Below are 21,549 nucleotides of genomic sequence, written 5' to 3'. Positions count from 1 at the left end.
TGGAGCACATTTTGTTTTAATACAGATTACCTTTCTATGTTGTGGATTGAATTAAGATTTGATAGTCTCATCTGTTAGTTTGGGTTATAATAAACTGAATTATACCATTACTTATTAGAATGTGACATGAAACTCAACAAGGATATTTACTTTATTTCTTTTATGTAATTTGATTTTGAAACCATTGCCTTGTTTTATCAGGTAATCTAAAAGCATTTTAGGTATCAAAGTGACTGGGCTGGAACATAAATAGAATATTATATACCAAACATATTTAGTGTTTTATTCATGATTACCAGTGTTGTTTATCTACAGATTTAAGTCAACAACTTGTTCATCTTTAAAGTTATTTTATTCATTGGAATAAGTTTAAATTGTTCTAAAGTTTCTGTGGATACAGGAATGTGCAAACCAGGGAGACAAGTTTCATTTAAAGCAGATGTCCCTGCAGTAACTGGGCAGAAAATCCTACCAGTTTTCAATAGTCAAAACTACTATGAATTGAACCCCAAATGCTATAGTAGCCAGTGCTGAGCCTCCAGCACCAATAAATAATAGCTCTCCCTTCGCAACAGACAGGCTACTGCATCATATACCAACAACTGAGTATTCCTCATTTCCAGCTCATGTAAACTTGCTGGATTAATCATAGAGGAGAGGACAAGGATATGAGACATTGTGGCCAGAGTCTCTTTCTAGAAGAAAAGATACAACTGGCCCACCAGCTGTGGCTGGGCAAAGGACCTCTCTAGCCACAGCCTCCACCTGCCTAGCAGTAGCCATGAATCTAGAATTATAACCAAATCGAAAGCTGGCTATACCATCCACCAGTGTGACCAACACAGTCTGTCCCAGGCCTGATAATTCATTTTCTACAGCTTATTGACAGTTTGAACCCTAACCACTATCTCATCTCACCACATGGAAGACTGGGCATTGGACAATAGCTATCTATTGAAGGCTTTTACAAGAAGGATCATACCACTATCTTTTTTCAAACATCAGGAATCACTCCACCTTCAAACTGGAGCCAGTTTTTCTGATCCAACCAACTGGTTTCCCACAGGCCCAAGTGCAACAGCAATCCAAGTCTCAATACAGTTATGATCTTACTATCTAGAGCTTCATCCACTTTCTCAAAAGCCACAAGCTAAAGTGAATCTCATACGAAGTAGTGCTTGATTCCCAGACTGAAATCATTTGGAAGTTGTCTTGCCAAATGCTTAGCCTACCTCTTCCAGAGGTGCACAGGGCATTTGATGAAATTGTCTCGCATTTCTGGAAAAATGCCCAAGTGCTTTTGAAATCCAACAGTATCCATAAGGTGCTTGCAAGAATCAATGAGACAGACCACGGGGATAGTCCATTCACCCTGTACAAGTCCAGACTAACCATAAGCAAATCAGGAAGGACACATCACAATAACTTCCATATTCAGATCACATTTTCAGACCGGCATTAACCTGTGAAGGTGAAGTTCAAGTCTATTGTAAGATCTCTTGGGTGGGAGGGACCATAGATTATCTGAGACAAAAGAATGGTTATCACTTCACATTTTTGAACCACCAATCTTCTCAGAGAGGGAATTCACTGATGAAAGTCAGTTTTTTTTGTGGCCTGTTGGCTGCCGGCCCCTGCAGCAGCTAAATCAGAGGAGGAGGAGGCGTGGGAGTCAGGGTCAGCATCAAGGCAACCTCAGAGCTCCGAGGAAATGGAGCTGGCAGAGAGAGAGAAAGAGAGACAGAGGTGGAGCCTGGGCTGTCCATTAGCCCTCAGATGGAGTCAACAACTCCCAGGTCTGGAGGTTGCTGATGAGGAAGAGGAGGAACAACTGGGTCCAGTGCTTGAAGCACAGAAGGCAGGGAAGAGCAGAGCAGTGGAAATTCTTGGGAAAGAACTACTGCTGCTAGCGAAGCCCCACCCTAGCTCTGGAGATAAAAGGATGGGGGCGGAGATGAATAGATGTGGCAACAACTATTCATCTCCCGGCCGGCTGGACTTATTAGCGTGCGGTAAGAGAGAATTTTTTTGCTGGGGCTGCCGGCGCTCCTAATGAAGGAATCTTTGAGTTAACTTCAGAGGGTTTATCGTGTTTGGGGAGCTGTGTCAGAAGAGTTTTGTTATAAAATCTTATGATGTTTTGTTATAAAATAGTGATAAAATGTGAACAGGTATACAGATTTAATTAAATCTCACAAAGCAGCAACCACTCAAATCTTATTCCACTTGTAAAATGTACAACTTTCATTATTCTTTTAACAAAGCCCAACAAACCACACAGTATTTCACCATATGCAAGTACAGCTGACAACATTCTGCTACATTCCATTCTTTGTTGTCAATAAATTTCTTAGGGCATGTAATAAATTCTTTCTATTACTTTTGGTATAGTCCACAACAAAGTAGATATTTCAGGACTCTTAGACAAATATATCTATTTGTCAATATGCCTGGTAGCTAAGAAGTAACATGTTTCATCAAATATATAAAACTGATTCCTTTAGATGTTGTTTAACAACCTTTTCTTCAACTAAAAGCTCCAATGGCACAGTGATTCTCAAATATTATTTTTGCCAAAATAAAACATAAATACCACCAAAACAAATAAAAAGAAAATAAAAAGGTATATGTTTTCCATGAATGGAAAATGTAATTGTACCACTCTTTCATTTTGGGGCTAATATCTGCATGAATCTACTCCTACAGTCTTAACACAGAAAAGTCAAAACTCCTTGCTATATAGCAAGTTCATACTCTGGTTATTTGTTGTCTGGTCATGGCTAAGTCTAACTATTTGTTATACTCATCAATGTGTATCAATAGATAGATTACTAATTAATAATTCTTTTTCATAGCAACACACATGATTTATGACTTTTCTCTTCAATGTTATTGTTTGTTCATAAAGACAAGATTGAATACCCCTGTATGTAACTGATAAAGGCTTCTCAGCTCATTTCTGATAACAGCCTTATAAACGGGCCCATTTATCTTCCTTTTCCAACTTCCATAACTTTTCCTGTTCTCATAGAACTCTGAAAGCCCATTTATTTTAAAGCACTTTGTTTGATAAAGGTGTCTATCTGATGCATATATTACCTATTATTTCCACCACATACTGTTTCCCTTTCTCTTTTAATCTATATTCTATTTTCAAGTGTGTCATCTCCCTGGTTCTCTGAACTGCAAAATCTGCAGAGTGATTAGATTAGTTCAGGCATATGAAAAGAATACAAGAACCACAGTGTTGTCCTCACATAGCAACCTTTCTGCAAGTTGATGAGTTTTGACTGTCATTGTTTTTAATCTTAAGCAATTGTTCTCCTAAGATTTGTTCCATTAAACTTCTAATGTGGGTTTAAGATGGTGCTCTCATTTGGTTTACAGAGTTCTTTTTGTGAAGATTCTATTCGATATCTCCACAATGAAGAGTCCTGCTTTGATTATCTTACCAATTTGGGTATTTTGATTCACTTGTTTACACAGAATACCTTGAATGGGTCAGTGCACTACATGTTGGGGTGCGGAGAAAGGAAAATAAACATGCTTGGGGAACAATAAGGCTTTGGTTGCACTTGTGGCAAACTGTCCCACAAATTCCAAAATCTGACCCCTTTTTGTAGACCTATTCTTAGAAAAGAATGCTGCACGTGGCTGATGACCTTGTTTATTCTTGCTATATCTTATTAAAAAGTGTTATGTGAAAGGTTTAATTGACCTAAACCATAGTGGGAAGCAAAGGTCAATATTTATAGATCCATCTTGTGACAATTAGATTTAGTTAGATTTCTTATTGCTTTCCCCCTTTGTTTCTTCACTTAATTTTGCTCACTATCTTATTTTTCTTCTGTACATTACATAGTCCCTGAAAAGTATATCAAATAGGCAAAAAGACCAAATCCTTACGTAATAACAATTTCTGTTTTACAAGGTATATTCAAGTACCAATCTCTAATATCCATTTTCTCTTTTTTTAATGTTTGATGCATCTTTGTTTTATCAATTATTTGTTCCATACCTGAGGTAATAATCCTCGCCAAGGTTACTCATATCAATCTTAGAGATTCACAAAAAGTTTATACTTAATATTCTATAATGAAATCCAAAGCAGATTAATATTGGTGTGCAAAATATGAAATGTTTAACTTAAACCATTAATGCTAAATAAATAAGTTAAGTTTGACTTAACAGCTAAATGTTTCTAATAACTTATGTAACCTATGTACAAAAGGAATAACTTGTCAAATATTTTCACAGGAAATATTTTGACTTGATAAAAATGCCCCATTCCCTCCAGGCAGAACTCTTAAGGCTGATTAAAAGTAATCTTGCTCATATAATGGTGACTATGACATTAAAGCGCTGATTAAAATATCAAACGCTGAATGGAATAAATGAGACACACAAATGTTCATATTGGGTATAAACAATGAACAGACTCCAAAATGCAATAGAATTCCTTTTTATCTTATGGAGGGGGATGTATTAAACCCTGTAAAATCCATTTCCTTTTATTTTAAAATGCTCTTAAGATAAGCAATTAGTCATAATATATATTAAGCTAAAGGCCAAAAAAGACAGTGACATCCAACAGTGTTCAATCCTTTATATAACTTAGATCTATCCTGGGAAATTTTAGGGGAGATTACCCTTAAACTCCACCCCCATGGTCGGGTCCTCTCCATGGTCACATGACCAAACTTCATGCATGTGCAGGGTCACATGATCAAACTTCAGGCATTTAGCAACACAGCTACATTTACAACTGCATGTGGTGTCTAACGGTCATGTGACCAAGGTTTATGAGAGTTTTGATAAAAACCAGCATTTACTTTTGGTTATTTGCAAAATTGTGTCCATAGCAAACCACTGGTTCATTAACAACCGTGGCACTAGGTTAATGACTGGCCCCCCCAAAGGTCTTAAATTGACTGACCCATTTTGACATGCAACAGTTATGACATACAACAGTTTCATTACAGTTGTATGTTGAGGACTACCTGTAACTGATCTAACACAGTTCTCCTAAAACATAATTACAATTGGGACTGGCAATTCTGTTGCTAAGTGACATAGTCACTAAGTGAGGCATCACATAAGTGTGATGGACTCATGACTTCACTTGCACTGTATTTAAGCGAAATATCACATGAAGGTAAGTTATGATTTTATTGCTGACTTCTCCATTTATTCTGCTTTTAGGAAGCGAAGCTGTTCAATGTGCAGCGGAATGCTCCATCCGTCATAAACACTCACTGGTTGCAAAGTGACAGAATCTCAATCACATGATCACAGGGCTGGTGTCTTAGTTGTAAACCAGTTATAAAGTTGCTTTTTCCATTGCTGTTGTAACTTCAAAATCACTAAACTGGGCAGTTATTAAGTGAGGACTACTTGTACTTAACTCCATATAGTTTCCACTGTCTTTGGCCCTTTATTAGAAGAAACTATATAATCTATATAAAGCAAAAGCATTTCTGCCTTTTCCCTCTCATGTTCTACTTCCATCTGTCGATCTTTGTACTTTCAAAAAGCTAGTTTCAATAGTGCGTTGTATGGGAAACCGCCTCCTACCCCATGGCTTGCATCAGCTCTTCAGGGTTGGCCAAGGCATTTTACTGCCTGAGGTAAGGGCTAAATTATGTTCCTTGCATTAATATAAAAATTCACATCGCCCAGGATGAATTATTTCATAACTGACTCAAAAAACTCTCACTCCCTCAATAACAAAACCAATCAAAATACCTCAAAAACCTGCCTCATGACCGTGCCCAGAAAATATTTCTTTCCTTATCCTGCACTGCCTAGAATCTGGACATGGCTGAAAAATTCCCAAGGAGAGAAAGGGGGAAGGGACACAGTGGTGAAGGAGCTTCATCACCTAGTATCAATGGAGTGAATAACCTCCTCTTATGAGGTGAAGAGGTTTAAGCATAAGCAACTGAGAACAAAAATGGGAATGATGAATGAGAAAAAATTTAAAAGCAGTAGTAATGGCACTTTCCCAAAAAATCAATAGGAGACATTATTCCAAGAAATAAGCATAAAACACTCTCTAAACAATTATCTGGGAGTCAAGCAGGCTATAAATTTAAATAATATCTGCAAGAAACATCATTTTCCTGTAAGCAACAACAGATAAGGCCACAAAATAGACTAAGTAATAGAAAATGAAAAAGCTAAAGTACTCTGGGAGTTAAGAATTCAAACGATAGGCACCTGCCACATGACAACCAGAATTAATAGTTCTAGATAAAAATGATAAAAAAACAACAACTCTAGATAATGGATTTGGGATTACCTGGAGATAACAATATAGAAGAGAAAGAACTGAAGACGATCGCAAAGTACAAAAACTTGCAAACAGAACGACTGGCAAAAGAAAGCAAAAATAGTACCAGAAGTAATAGGCACCTTGGGTGCAATCCTAAAATATCTGGAGCACCACTTCAATACCATTGGTATTGACAAAAACACCATCATTCAATTGCAAAAAGTAACTTTACTTGGAACAGTTTACATCCTTTGATGATACCTTTAACACCATCAAATGACAACATTAGTCTATCTCAGGTCCTTGAGAAGGACTCAATAGGTTGATAAAAATGCCAAATCCAGTCTGAACATCTGCATGACCATCCATAATAATAAAGCCAAAGATGATTCTGATCTTCCATCTTCTCCCATTTCTTGGTTCAAGCAGCCTAAAACCTTGGAATGACATTTTATCCAAATTAGCACCATGGTTAATGCTAAGCAGGATTGAGCTCATTGCTAATTGAAAGTAATTCAGATTTTTATGAAAAAGGAGGCTGCTTAACCCCAGAACAGTTCTAATTTTACACTATAAAATAAATCACGCAACTGAGATGGAATTCACAAGAGATACTACAGTGTATCACAGAACTTCAAAATACTTGCAGAGGGCAGGCATAAATTCATGGTAGATCTTCCCTATATTATTATAGCCTATGCAGATAGTAACCTTCCAACATTATTTTTGGGGGATTGGGGAGGAGGCATTAATGCTCCCAGGTCTTTTTGACAATGTCATTAGCTGTAATAGAACTATAAAAATTCTGTCCTTTTGGTGCTTTGGGCTTCATGGTAGATGAGAGCATTCAGATCCTTGCCCAAGGATCCAAGCAGTAAAGTGGAAATGATTGTTACCGTTCAATCCACTTCTTTATAATAATATGCTTGGTCAGGAAAAGAGAGTGTGTATCTCAATAGGTCATTTGAAACTGTGATGGAGTTTATTCGTTTATATGTGAAATTTGAACCACAGTTTATTCACCTATAAGCTCAGCATTGTGAACTATTCAGAAAGCGGCCTTCGGGCACCATATTCTATCACCATATATACCTTTAGAACAGATCCAAGAAATGGAAAAGGCATAAAAAGCTATTGTCCATAACCTGGTGAGAAATTAAAGTCATTCAGCCAGAAACGGCAACTTCCTTCACAATAACCCATCATTTTGGGGGAGGGGAGGTCATTTTTTTTTTTAAATCATAAATTACTTTGAGTCAACTTCTAGCTTAACCACTGTTTCACTGTTTTTAAAAGTACTAAAAAAGCAATTTATTACAAACTCTCCATGGTTTCAGCTTACCTAATGCACTTAATTTAGCTCATCTTCTGCATCCTTTGTAGTCTTACAAGCAGCCATAAGATGGGAAGCAATTTATTAATAACAGAACATGCCCTACAGCTTGTTAAGTTACATCTGAAAACACTTCCAGAATGGTAAGATACCCAGGGCTCTGAATTACAGCATATAGCGAAAATTAATAATATATGCCATAGTTCTTTTATTCCCATTCAGTCCCTCAGCAGCTGAAAGGAGCTGAGTGCTTTATACAGGAGACAGAAAATGTCCATGACTTTTTAGATGGGAAGGAATTTGTTAAATATTCATTGAAAGATACTGCTTTCTTCCTGTGCTGATTAACTTTTACAATATTATGACTATACACTCATAATTCGTCTTGCTTGTGATTTCTGTAATCAATTAATTTTAAACATGATATAAAAAAAGGGCTACCCAATTTCTCCAAATAAATAAAATGTCAACATAAACAGAACACAAATAAAAATTAGAATGTATAGATTTTTCACTCAAGGGATAAAATGTATGCTGCTTTCCTTATGAGCCAATGTTTCTTTCTTTCCAGTGGAAGCTTCGATATTCAACAAATGCAGCAGTATCACTGCATCTGCAAGGTGGGAAAATATATATAGAAATTTATGCTTCTCAAGGGTAAAATAAGGGTATGTTTCTTGACCAGTGACATATGCATTCCTGGAAGCATTCAGGAGTAGCTAAGAGGTCAGGCAATTTCACTCCTCAAATTAGGATAGAGCCATGAGAAAACAGAGGAGAACAGAGGTGATGAGACATGGAGAATGTGGTGCAATGGGACTGAAGATGTCCTGATTCAAGTCTACCCTCCATTACGGAAGGTCAGGGGAAGAATTGGGGCCATTCTGTCAGGCCACCCTATTACACACAGTCCTCGCTTAACCACACTAATTGGGACCAGGAGATCTGTCATTAAGCGATGTGGTCATAAGTTGAAAAAACACAGGATCACATTTAGCAATGGCAGTTCCAGTTGTTGTTAAGGAGGACCCTACAAGTTAGTTAAATGAGGACCTTGCGTGACTGACATACAATTTCCTGCTGGCTTCCCTGTTAACTTCGCTTGGTAGAAAGCGGCAGGGAAGGTTGAAAATTTCAATCATGACATCATGGGATGCTATGATGTCATAATCATAACCAGGCACCAAGCACCAGATCACAATCAAGTGCTGAACCAACAGCTGTCCAGCAATGTTGTACGGTCAAATGGCTGCTGACAAATGGTTGTTAAATGAGGATCACTTGTATGCAGGTTTTTGTTGTAGGGAAACACTGGAAAAGGAAATGCCACATATACTTCCTGGAAGACAGTCAGGAGAGCAATCAAATCATCTTAAACCAGGGGTGAAATCCAGCAGTTTCTGGAGAATCGGTAGCGGAAATTTTGAGCAGTTCAGAGAACCGGCAAATACCACCCCTGGCTGGCTCCAGGTTGGGGTGGGAATGGAGATTTTGTAGTATCCTTCCCCTGGAGTGGAGAGGGAATGGAGATTTTGCTGTATCCTTCCCCTGCAATGCCCACCAAGCCACGTTCACAGAACCGGTAGTAAAAAAAATTGGATTTCACCACTGTCTCAAACACTTCTTTTTAACTGGGTATGATGACACAAAGGAAACAAAGGACCTCAGCAGAGTTATGACAGAGAATCTGGGACTGGAATAACTGCATATTGGTTGGAGGTTAGGAACAAAAGAAAACAAAATATGTTAGTACAGTTAGCTTTAGGGTGGCTAAAAATCAATGATTTTTTAAAATATATATAAAAAAAATGGATTTTTAAAAAAATTAAATATTTTTTTTTATTTTTTATCAAATTTATTTTAATAAAATGCTTTTGGAGTAAGAATCTATTTAAAGATAATTTTCTATTTAAGATACATTAATAATTTAGTTTATTCAGCATGATATGGAGCTTAGTTATGTAGCATGAGGCTGTATATTCTGCAATATTTACATTTTTGGTAAACTCATTCAATGAATCTAAGCTCTGCAAGCTGAGATAATATGCACTGCATTGATGCATTCACACAATTTCACAGTAACCATGGGATGAATCAAAAAACAAAATTCAGGAATATTCCTTTATCGCCTTGTTTTGCAAATCTATGTATACTATAAACTGTATGATTGTTTGAAGAGATACGCATATGTATCATGAGGCTCTAAGAGTGAGGAGGAAGGGCAAGCAGTAAAAATGAAAGTGAAACCTTCTAAGCATCTTATAATATTAAAGAGCGCCTGTCATTTCAGATCCATCATGGCAGCGCCTGTTAGCAGGCATCCACTCACCTGCTGCTTGCCACGTCCCTCCCCTTGTTGTTTCACTGCTGCATCAGCAGCCATCCCATTAAAGTAAATGGGACTGTCGGTGAGCCAACAACGGGTCAGAGGAGGAGCTGCTGTGGGACAGAGATGACAGTTGTTCTTTAAAAATTATGATTTAAATCAAGCCTTTTTACTATCGATAGTGATTTAAATCGACTTGATTTAAATCAAACCCACCCTGGTTAGCTTCCTTTCATTATTAGAATATGTTTCATTTTTGTTATTGTTGTTGGAAACAGCAGCAAATTCCGATTTGTTTGTTTGACCAATTTTGGTAGATTGTCAATGGTATGATTATGGCTTTGTAGATGGCCTTCAAATGCACCTTGATAAATGTTAATAGCCAAATGGCTATAAACTTTTCAGAAAAAATGGGCTTTTTCCTTTTTAGTTTGGCAAAACCCAGGATCTTTGATAAATACATCGGTTAGGTTTAAGATATGAAACTACAGAAATAAGGTTAAACTTAACACAGCAACTATAAATGAAAGGATGTGAGAGATTGTTATTGGGTAGATCTAATCTCACATTTTACTGAAGATGGTTTACTTTGGTATCTCCATTTCTGTTATCAAAACAGCAACTTTATAGGTTGAGCTGAATGTTGCTGCACCAGGCAGTTTTCATGACTGAGGTTGGACTTGGAACTTCCAAAACTTCACTCCCTCCATCACATTCATTTTACTGACAAATCAGCCAAGGTTCATTTGGGCTTGCAAAGATTCATTTGTTCTTAATTATGGATAATTATTAAATTTGGAAATTTTTAGACATGGCATTTATTATTCTATAGTTTGTCATGTTTCCTAAAACAATAGCTCTATAGTTTCCCAACATGTTATTTGTAGGACATAATCGCTTATACATTATTTGAACTGGAGCATTTTTTGGAAATTGAAAATGTTGACTAAAGCTAAATTTAGAACATTGTGTTTACATATTGAAAGAAGAAAATGTCAATTGATTTTTATTAGGAAAAAAAAAAGAATTCCGCCATATTGCCTCTTTTTCTCCAACATAATGTCTGGAACCCCAAATCTACCTATAAAACCTACCAAAGCCATTAACTCACCATGCTTTTTAGCTTAAAATAAAACATTATTATTTTTAAAGGAAGTAAATGCACTATCCTTCATCAGTGTCTTTATTTTCAAGAATGCCTTCAGGTCACAGCAGCTTTTTAAAGATCATACAAACAATGGGCCACCCCAACTCAATGTTTTCTTTGAATCTCTTTCATGTAGAGAACTTCTGGAAAACTATAAGACCCTTCTGAGAACAGCCATATCAGTGTTTTCCTTCTCAAAGGAAAACTGAATGCACACAATGGTTGCCTGGAACAATCTGTTCCTAGAATGTTAACTTTTGTATTTACTTTAAATGGGCTTTTTCAATTCTCCTGATTTTTAAATTTAATCAACGTATTGGTGTAAGATGAGCTAAGTTTATAAAAATGGTACTAAACGATAGCTTGAACAATTGCAGTAGAAAACGTACGAATGCAGCTTTAAAACCCCACTGTAAATGTTTGGAAATATTTCTAAAAGCTCCCTTCTATGATGTCCCAAGACATGCTCTGATCACCCCATCATTTCCATTTACAAGGGCCACACAGTTAAATGTTAATTATTTTTTAAAGGGATGCTACACTCAAATATCACATGACCAAATACCTTCACCAAGGTACAACACTGCACAAAACTTTTAATTAGGTATGCTGTTTTATTTTCTTATTATTTTTCCCTTCCTCAGTAACAAAATTGCTGAAGAAGCTGAAGCTTCTTGGATGAGAAGCAAAACGTCTTCAAAGAAAAAAACCAGAAAGTCCAGTTGCCTCTTGAAAAAGCATCTTTGGGACAACAAATTGCTCTGCTAAATTATCCTTTTTATTGCACTCTTTTTATTGTAAAGGCCTATCAAAGGCTGTAATAAAGATACTCGATTTGATTAATTCTGAAAGCTTTTTATTTAAATCAGTTTGTCTTCTATAAATGAAACTGGAGTGAGAATACAAGGCAGCGGTACAATGTCATCCAGTTTAAGGTCTGCTGCACAATATCTTTATACTAGAAATAAGCAACCTGATGCCATGCTTGTCCACTGTGCCTGAGGACACTTCCCTTGTTGCCATCCACTTCCTGTCCCTCTAACTTGATTTCTAAAGATTGCTAGAGCATTTTGTTACACTTAAATGAGGAATTGGCACGAGTGATGATGAAGCACTAGCTTTTAGCATCAAGTTTGTTTTCCATGTACCTGGCATTTTGGAAGACAGAGTGTTAAGTTGACTACAGTATAATACTTTGCCTTGAAATGTCCTCAGCTATACTTTTACAGACATCCTCCTGAATGGGAAACAATATCAGTAGTTTGCCTTAAACAGGTCTCACATGCATGGCCTATGTGCTACAGGTGTCCTTCCATGTCATTTTCTATGGCATGGTGGTGAAAGGTACCTTGCTTCTGCGTGTGGCAAGAAAAAAAGCTGCTGGAGATAAGTTGGTAGGTTGCCAGTTTCAGCCAGCCCTGGTCCTTCTTTGGGCTGTAGAGGTTATGGTGCCAGAGCCAGGCAAGGCACACACTGCATTCTTGGTCCTGCACTGGCATGAGTTCACAGGTGGGGCTGGGATCTGCTTCCTTACCACAACTCCTGTCTGCAGTGCTGTGTGACTTTAGAATGTCAAGACAGCTCCACCCCACAGCAAAGAAATTAGCTGGAGAATGGCATCTGCTCCTGTTTCTCTTTTAGGGCAGTCACAGCCAGGGTTTGCCTTGGACCAGTGTCTCCTTTGCAGTGCAGCTTTGCTATATGATATAAACGGTTTGGAGACATGCTGTGATGTTCTTCATTTTTGACACGCTGGAGGCTTCTGGGGTTGGACATTAGGGATTTCAGTGCTGTAGCTCTCAGGCTCGTCTTTATCAGATGCTTGTGACAATTTGAGTTTGAGACTTATTTTAATACACAGATGGTTTGTGATTGACCATACAAGCATACTCACCATATTTTCACAATTGTATAGGCATATGTCCACCTCAAATGATTGCCTATCCCTGTGCTTTATATCTGTATTAAGGCGCATTAATTGTCCACAAATTAACACTTAAATGCTTAAAATATCAAGTTTTGCAAAAGAAATCTTGAATTGGGGGTGGGAGGGAGAGAAATTGAGATGGAATAAACATATAAAATAAATCAGGAGTGGAATTGTAGGATGGGAGCTGTGCTATGTAGGCAGCTGTGCTAAGCTATGTAGTTTAAAATTGGGAGTTTGAATCTGATACCATCCTTTCAAAAAATAAACAAATAAAACATAAGCTCACCAGAATTTCCTTTTGATTTCAGAACTAAAGAGAGTCAATTATAAAGAATTCCTTCACAGGTACAAAATATGCCTCTAGGTGAAATCTGGTTCAAAAACAGTAGCTGTGGGAGGGACCTTGGAGTCCTAGTGGACGATCACTTAAATATAAGCCAGCAGTGTGTGGCAACAGTCAAAAAAGCTAACACAATCCTTGGTTGTATAAACAGAGCCACAGAATCAAAATCACATGAAGTATTAGCACTGCTTTATAAAGGCCACACCTAGAATGCTGCATCTGGTTTTGGTCACCACATTACAAAAACGATATTGAGACTTTGGAAAAAGTGTAAAGAAGACCAACTAAGATGATTAAAGGCCTAGAGACTAAAACATACAAAGAATGGTTGCAGGATTTGGAATTGGCTAATCTAGAGAAAAAAAGGACTAGGGGGAACAATGATAGCAGTATTCCAGTATTTGAGACACTACCACAAAGAAGAAGGGGTCAACTTAATTATCAAAGTACTTGTAGGCAGGACAAGAAACAATGGATAGAAACTAATCAAGGAGAAAAGCAACCTGGAACTACGTAGAAACTTCCCAACAGTGAGGACAATTAACAAGTGGAACAGCTTGCCATCAGAAGTTGTAGGTGCTTCATCACTGCAGGTTTTTGTCTGAAATGGTATAAGATCTCCTGCTTGAGTAGGGGGCTGGACTAAAAGACATTAGACCCCTTCCAGCTCTATTCTGATTGATTGATTGAACATCTCTCTATATATGTCCCTCACTGCTTGTATTCTGGCCACAACTGGCTATGCTGTTGGATCCAACTACATCATTCAAGAATTTCTGATGTATATCCTCTGAGCTTGTGGTCAAATCTTGATTGTTGAATGTCAATCTTAATTTTTAAACAAGTAGTTTATGCCACATTTTTGTTCCTTAAATATTACCTACCATTTGTTAAGTGATTTTGCCCCAATTTACAAACTTTCTTGCCACAGGTGTTAAATGAATCACTGCAGTTATCAAGTTAGTAACATGGTTGTTAAGTGAATCTGGCTTTCCCATTGACTTTGCATGTCAGAAGGTCACAAAAGGTGATCACATGACACTGCAACCATCATAAATATGAGTCAGTTACCAAGCATCTGAATTTTGATCACGTGACCATGGGGATGCTGCAATGGTCATGTGAAAAACGGTCATACACCACTTTTTTCAGTGTTGTTGTAACTTCAAACGGTCACTAAATGAACTGTTGTAAATTGAGGACTACCTGTACTGCTTTAGCTTTTCTTAAAGGTATATAAGGCTTGGTTAAAAAAAATCTGTAGAGCTATCATTATTCATTTTAACAATTGCCACTTGACTTTTAAAAATTACATGATTGCTACTAATGTATAAATACTTTAGTTTAACATCGAAGAAGTTATTCTTTCTGTTATGGAGGAAAGAGATATGTGTACGCTACATGAAGTAATCTGTTACTGATTTGGACTAGATATAGTCTTAGAATGTTGCATTTCATATCTAAGTTAAGTTTTACAAAATGTTTAAAATGACAGATTTTATTTAGTATAAAAAATAGAATTTGGTTCTCTAACCACTTAATGAAATTGGGGAAATGCAACAGCAATATTACAAAGTTTTGTACTATATAAACTGAGGTAAAAATTAAGATACAGAAGTTTCCTTATACAATGAAAATCAGCAATGAGATCTTTAGTATTAACCAAATGTAAAGGTAAGCTGAATTAGAAAATGGTTATGTTAAACAAATGCTGTTAAAGTACATTTTATTCTGTGCACATTTTAAGTCTCAACAAATTCAAATAAAAGAGCCTTGATAGTACAGTGGTTTAGTGCACCCTGTTATTAACACAGCTGCCTGCAATTTCTGCTGGTTCGAATCTCTCCAAGGCTCAAGGTTGACTCAGCCTTCCATCCTTTCTAAGGTAGGTGAAATGAGGACCCAATTTGTGGGGCAATAAGCTGACTTTGTATAAAATATACAAAAGAATGAAGGCTATTGCTTAACGCATTGTAAGCCGCCCTGAGTCTCCGGAGAAGGGCGGCATATAAATCAAATTAAAAAAAAAAAAAATTCAATATTATCCCAAGTAAAACACAGATAAACTCTATATATCTACTCTGAAATAAGTCCTCCGAGTTCAATGTATTTACTGCCAGTTAAATTTGTAAATGTGTCCAGCAAACATAATTTTACCCCACAGTAGTTCTGTTGAAATCAAATCACTTTTCTATTACTCATAATTGTGCCAAATTCTGTGCATTAGCATGTAAAATGTGACTGGGATTGATATCTAGTAAGTGTTAATTAAGAGCCAGTTTGATATAAGTAGTTTAGGCATCTGGAAGACTGTCAGTTCAGGTTCTACCTCAGGCATAAGGCCAGCTGAGTGACCTTGGCCCAGTCAGTTTCTTTCAGCCCTAGGATGGAAGCAATGGCAATTGACTTCCAAAATCTTGCCAAGAAAGCTGCAAAGACTAATGTAGCAATGGTGGGTTTCAAAAATGTTTACTACTGGTTCTGTGGGTGTGGCTTGGTGGGCGTGGCAGGGGAAGGATACTGTAAAATCTCCATTCCCACTCCACTCCAGGGGAAGGATACTGCAAAATCCCCATTTCCTCCCGATCAGTGGGACTTGGGAGGCAGAGAATAGATTGGGGTGGGGCCAGTCAGAATTTTTACTATCGGGTCTCCAAACTACTCAAAATTTCTGCTACCAGTTCTCCAGAACTGGTCAGAATCTGCTGAACCCACCTCTGTAGTGTAGGCAATGTTTGAGAATTAGACACAATGGAACGGAGGACAAAATAGTTAATAGGGTTAGAAACATGCTATATTTGTGTTTCTTTATTAGTACCTGATGTTATTGTATACTTTTTTAAAGTTACCTGATAGCTAATGTTTTAATTTGTGTCAATGTTATCCCACGTTAGGATTAGAGCAATGCCACGTTATTTAAGTTATTTAAGCTAAACAAGTTTTAGTAAATATTGAAGAAATATAAAATTACTGAATCAAGTCGAGTATTAATGGTTACCCTTATTGTAAGTGACCTGAATCCTGAATACTTTCATATCAAATTAAGGCCAAATGTTGATTGTTTCGCTATCCAAATTCTTTTTTAGGGACATTAAAGAGAAGCTAAATTTACTGAGTAAATAGATTTTCTTTGTGTAATATACTAAGTATCACAGCCTTCCTCTTCCTGACTTTAATGGAACTAAAATGGCTTAAAATCAAAATAGATTTGTTTCTCCTGCTGATTTACTGAAAACTCACCTTTCATTCAAATTAGAGAATTTGAGGTAAAATTTTAATTTGTCAAAGAATCTCTAATGTTAAAAGTAGGAATTTGCATTGATTTTAATCAGAATTGCCTTGAACCACAAGATAGGCGGCAAATAAATTTGAATAAATAACTCATTTAAAATAATAGTTTATGAAATAAAAGCTGTATAACTGTCAAAATAAGTTCTAATGTTAAGTGAAGCACTACTGCTACAATTAATTTGGTAAACCCCAAAGGAAAAAAGTAATTAACAATGTTCCTTTTCTAAGGAAAATATTACAAATAATTTAACTAGAGTTGGAAAGACACACTATTTTCAATTTAAAAGTTTGAAGGGCCAGTTAAAGTAGTTCTAACTTTGAAATTAATATTGTCATGGTAACTTAGGTAGCTTGAAAATTCATTTGTAAACCTTATTTTTAAAATGTAGAAGAATATAGATTTCCAAAAAAGGTTAAAGTAACACAATTCAAGATAAAGGAGTTTTGCTGACACACATTTTATGCCTTGATAACTTTGAACTTAAAAGACTATTAATATGATTCCTGGAAGGCTGTTAGAATTTAAAATTGTAACTTGTGGTAAAATGTTGTGGTCCAAAAGAACAATATTACAAATAATATAATGAAAAGTAGCATTTCAACATTTCAATTGGGGGGGGGGGGAACGGGGACGACAGTTTGCAAATATTTCTTTTAATACCTTTAAGCCATTATAAATTTCATCTTTTTTAATTAATTGGCTTAGGAACAAAATATGTATTTTTAGATACATGCCCAAACTTGAAGTAAATCCTAAAAATACACCAAAATGTATTGGCTTGGTTAAAATTCAATACAGATGGAAATACAAAACCAGTAAAAGGATTAATTAAAAATGTTCTGAAACTTTGTGCTTGAACTCAATACTTTGTTCCCTTCATTTTCAGAGAGTTATAAACATGGCCTGACCTCCATTTCATTCTTTGGAACAAGTCAAATCTTAATTGCACACACTGATGATAAGCAATTGTCTGGCCTATACAGTAGTCAAGTACTTTGACACTACTGAGCTGTACTGTACTTTGATGAATCTATAGCAATTTCAATTCCCTTTCATTTTTACAAGTTAAGCAAACTATTATGAAGAAATATAAAGTCTAGTAATTATTTTCATAGCATTGTATTTCAAGAAAATCTTGCCCTAATTACAATATATGATTGATTAATCATTGTGGTATTTTTTAACAGGAACAACTACAATTGTATATATTTATATCATTATCAGATTTATTGCAAAACTATCATGCATATGAATCCATTGCTAGAGCAATAAGCATAAACAAATTACAAGGCAATTGTATTGTAGGCTGCTATTCTGATATTATTCTTCAAGGTCAATCACATAGAGTATTCTATATGTATGCAATTATCTTGCTTTAATAAGCCTGATCTCATTTTGGAAGTTCAAATGAGACTGCATGAATGAAGAAGCAGTTTTGACTTTTATATATATATTTCCTATCTTTGGAAAGAAGAACTATTATAAATCAGACTGTTTCTTCCAAATGTACACTTTAATCCAAAAATTGTCTGATGTATATAAAATGCAAATATTTTATCCATTATTTCTGTAAAGTTGTTTGCGCTCTGCCTTAAATTTGTTTCATGAAAAATATCTAAATTTTTTGGGGGACATCCTAAAGTAAATTTCTCTTTTTTTGTAAAATATAACCACATTTCTTAGTCTCACTTTAATTACCACCTCAATTTCCATAGCTGTTCCCTGCCTAGATCAAACATCAAGTCTCATGACCTGTTAGAGTAAATAAAAAGAGCTACTAATTCAGTACATTTTCTTCTAACAAAGGCTTTGTAATTACTTGTACTGTGATGAGATTAAATGAACTTGTTATTCCTTTCCTAATATTTTCAACAGGCCTAAAATTTGTATTGCTTTACTAAAATAATTTCAGCATTATTACCCAGTTATATACTTTAGAGGAAGTGAAAGGTGTATTTAGATCAAATTACATTATTTATGAAGATATGCTTGAATTCCCCAAATAACTCATATTCTCTAAATATGAATTAGATGGAAAAGAAAATGCAAAGAGAGGGCTGTCCATTATAAGCATTAATTAGCACAATTTATCTTACCTGAACTTTTTTCCATCACTTCCTTCTGACACATGTCTTGGACATTCACAGTACAATTCACAATGAACTCCGGGGCAGAGCAGTCATTATTTAGCTGAAATTCCTCACACTGATAACACTGTATTTGCAAAGCAAATCCTAAAATAGAAAGTTTCATAGACAGATAGCATAAATTTTTACAAATTCTAATGTTACATTGCAATCAACTTTACTTATGGGTAAATGCTTACAAATTGTATGATTTGCCAAGTTTTCCTCCTCCCTTTAAAAAAAAATGTTTAAAAACTGTGTCAATGTCCCCCTCTCTCCACTCCAACATATTAACTGATTATTGCATTTGGGTCTGGCCCCCTTCTCTTCAGCTAAGGCCTTGGTCTTTTGCAAATGCTGACCACACACATATTGTGATTTCTTCACCGGTTATTCTGCTTCCAAGTTTTCATAACCACCGGCTCTGCATCAGCCTAAATTGCATCCAGCAGGGGGCAGAATAAACAATAAGGACGTGTAACAAAATTGATTTGTTTTGCTCACCAATTCTCCTCTCTGGTCTCCTTAAGAGTTTTTTTTTTAAGCACTATGCTTTTAAAAAGCGAACGAACGGCACTGGGGGCAGAGTGGACCTGGGAGCACTGTTTTTAATTTATGCGCTCCAGAGCTTTTCCGAGCGAAAGGGTTTACTTAACTGCTAATTAATTGCAAATGATTTAATTACTATTTTGCTATGCACAATTACAGCTGCAAAGCATCCTCAGTTCACCTCTTTTATCATGTAAACGAGGTCCTTCTGGAAGTTAAGGCGAGGGCAAGGAGACAGATTCGGGTATTTTACTATTCTTTCGAAGCTCTGCCCCAGCAATGAATCGAGTACCTGTGGTCACTTTGGGGGGGGGGGCACTGGCGTTGTTGAACAGAAAGGTGGGAAACAAACGGAAGAAGGTCGCCCTCTATTAGTCCTGTTTTTAATGCGCTCAGGGCTGCATTAGGGTACCTCCTGAAGAGGAAAGGAAAGATCGCCTCGGGCTAACAGGGCGACTCGCTATAAATCAAGTTGTCCGATTCACCCGTAGCGGTCCGTTCATACAGAAGAGCCTAACGGGAGAAGAGCAGCACTCAACCTTGACTTGAAGTGGGGAACCGCTTCGGATCCTCATTCTCCAAATGAGTTTGTTCCACTCAATGTGTGTGTGAGGAGGAGGCGAGAAAGAGAGAGCCAAAGCCACCCCCCAAGCTATCAAGCTAAAATATTCCAAGCACTAATCACACTCTCCCTTCGGCTACTTGGGAAAGGGATTGGGGACTTCTCCCTCCCATTCCGTTGGAGGAGAGGTGGCCAGACGGGCGGGCTTTTCAGCCACTGCCGGGTGAAGATAACTCGCTAAAAAGCCCGCTCGCCTCTTCTTCCCACCCCCGAGTGGGAATCGCCGAGAAAGGGGACTAGGAAGGTGGCGGCGCTTGGCTGCGGCGCGTTTGCAAGCTGTCTGAAGTTGAGCCGTCCGTCTGGCGACGCGGGTCCAGAGACAAGCAAAAAGCGGGGGGCTGTTTTCCGGAAAGAGGGGAGGGGGACAAACGGCCATCTGGACACCTCGAGCGTTGTCCTCACGCCTTCTCAGCCGGGGCTGTAATTAAGGACCGTTTCCCGCTTGGAGAGGGGAAGAAAAGAAAACACCAAAAGCCTTCTTGGCCATTGCGCTTGTTGCAACAACTGTTAGGATGCGAGGCGCGCGCGTCCACCCGGCTGCCGCCCATGGCTCAAACCACAGAAGGCGAGTGGCTGCAGCCAAGCGGCTGAGGAAGAGTAGCGGTGGTCGTCGGCGCCTTGAGGTAGCTCGGAGAGGAACGCGCCAACTTTGCCAGGTATCCCTGCCTCGGCGGGCGCCCTCCCCGAGGAAGGCGAAGCGCCAGAGGCGGGAAAAGGTGGCGAGAGGGACCAGCCCGTCCCCCTCGCGCGCTTACCTGGCGCCAGCAACAATCCCCAGAAAGTTGTCGTCACGGCGAGGAGCCACATCCTCTTGGAGCCGTCGGAGGTGAAGGTGGCGGTGGCGTCGGCGGGCGAGCTCCGGGCGAGGAAAACGCGCGGTCTCAGCAACAGCCCGAGCCGGGCGAAGGTCGGAGAGCTGCGCACCTCGGCTCGGACGGAGTGGCGCTGCTGCAGCCGCCGCTGCGGAGAGGAGCTCCGAGGGCAGCAAGCGACGCCCGAGCCCGCATCGCCAACCTGGCCGGGCTCTTTCTTTCTCCCGCTTGAGCTCCCTCCAGCGTCGCCGGAGTTAAGAGACTGAAAGTACCAGGGAAGACGCCGCGCCAAGAAAAAGGAGAGCGAGGGAGCGCGAGAGGGAGAGGCACGCGCCCCCCACTCGCATAGCCCCCCTCCCTTTTCGTCGGGCCACGTGACCCCTCCCGCCCCCCTCTTCTCCCAGCCCTTATTTTCTGAGGCGGGGAGAGGAAAGAAACTTTAGGGAAAGAGGTGGGAGCCGTCACGCTCCGGCACAGACGACGTTGCGCCTCGAGACGTCTGGTCGGAGCAGCCGCGGAGGAGGAACCGGAGCGACCTTCCCGTGGATTTTTCCCGCCACTGAATTTCCACCTTGCCCGCGAAGCCTTGCTACCCTTCGGGTTACGCATATGAGGAAAAGAGAGGCTAATTTATTAGGAAGCCACGGGGGAAGAGCAGCAGTAAAGTCTCTCTCGCCTTCTGGGGATATATCGTGGGTGCGCCTTATTGACAGTATGAAAGTGGTGCTTTTTTCCCCAGTTTAGACAACCCTGCCTGGGATCACTCAGAGGTCTCCCATCCAAACACGAGATGGG

General features: G+C 38.4%; 1 protein-coding gene across 1 annotated transcript in view; it reads right to left on the bottom strand.

Moving 5' to 3' along the window:
* LYPD1 (LY6/PLAUR domain containing 1) overlaps positions 1-20,749 on the bottom strand; it is a 28,927-nt gene extending 8,178 nt beyond the window's left edge. The window contains exons 1-2 of the mRNA XM_070957029.1: positions 20,698-20,749; positions 18,742-18,879 (exon numbers count right to left, since the gene is read on the bottom strand). Coding sequence (XP_070813130.1) covers positions 18,742-18,879; positions 20,698-20,749 — 190 coding nt within the window. The remainder of the gene's footprint in view (positions 1-18,741; positions 18,880-20,697) is intronic.
* Between the last annotated feature and the right edge of the window lie 800 nt (positions 20,750-21,549).

The sequence above is a fragment of the Pituophis catenifer genome, unplaced genomic scaffold (assembly GCF_029215685.1).
Source record: "Pituophis catenifer annectens isolate HBS135680 unplaced genomic scaffold, rPitCat1.0.hap2 SCAF_1, whole genome shotgun sequence".
NCBI classification, from domain to species: Eukaryota; Metazoa; Chordata; class Lepidosauria; order Squamata; family Colubridae; genus Pituophis; species Pituophis catenifer.
Note: the sequence above shows the minus strand (reverse complement) of the source record. Positions and strands in the feature narration are given on the sequence as shown.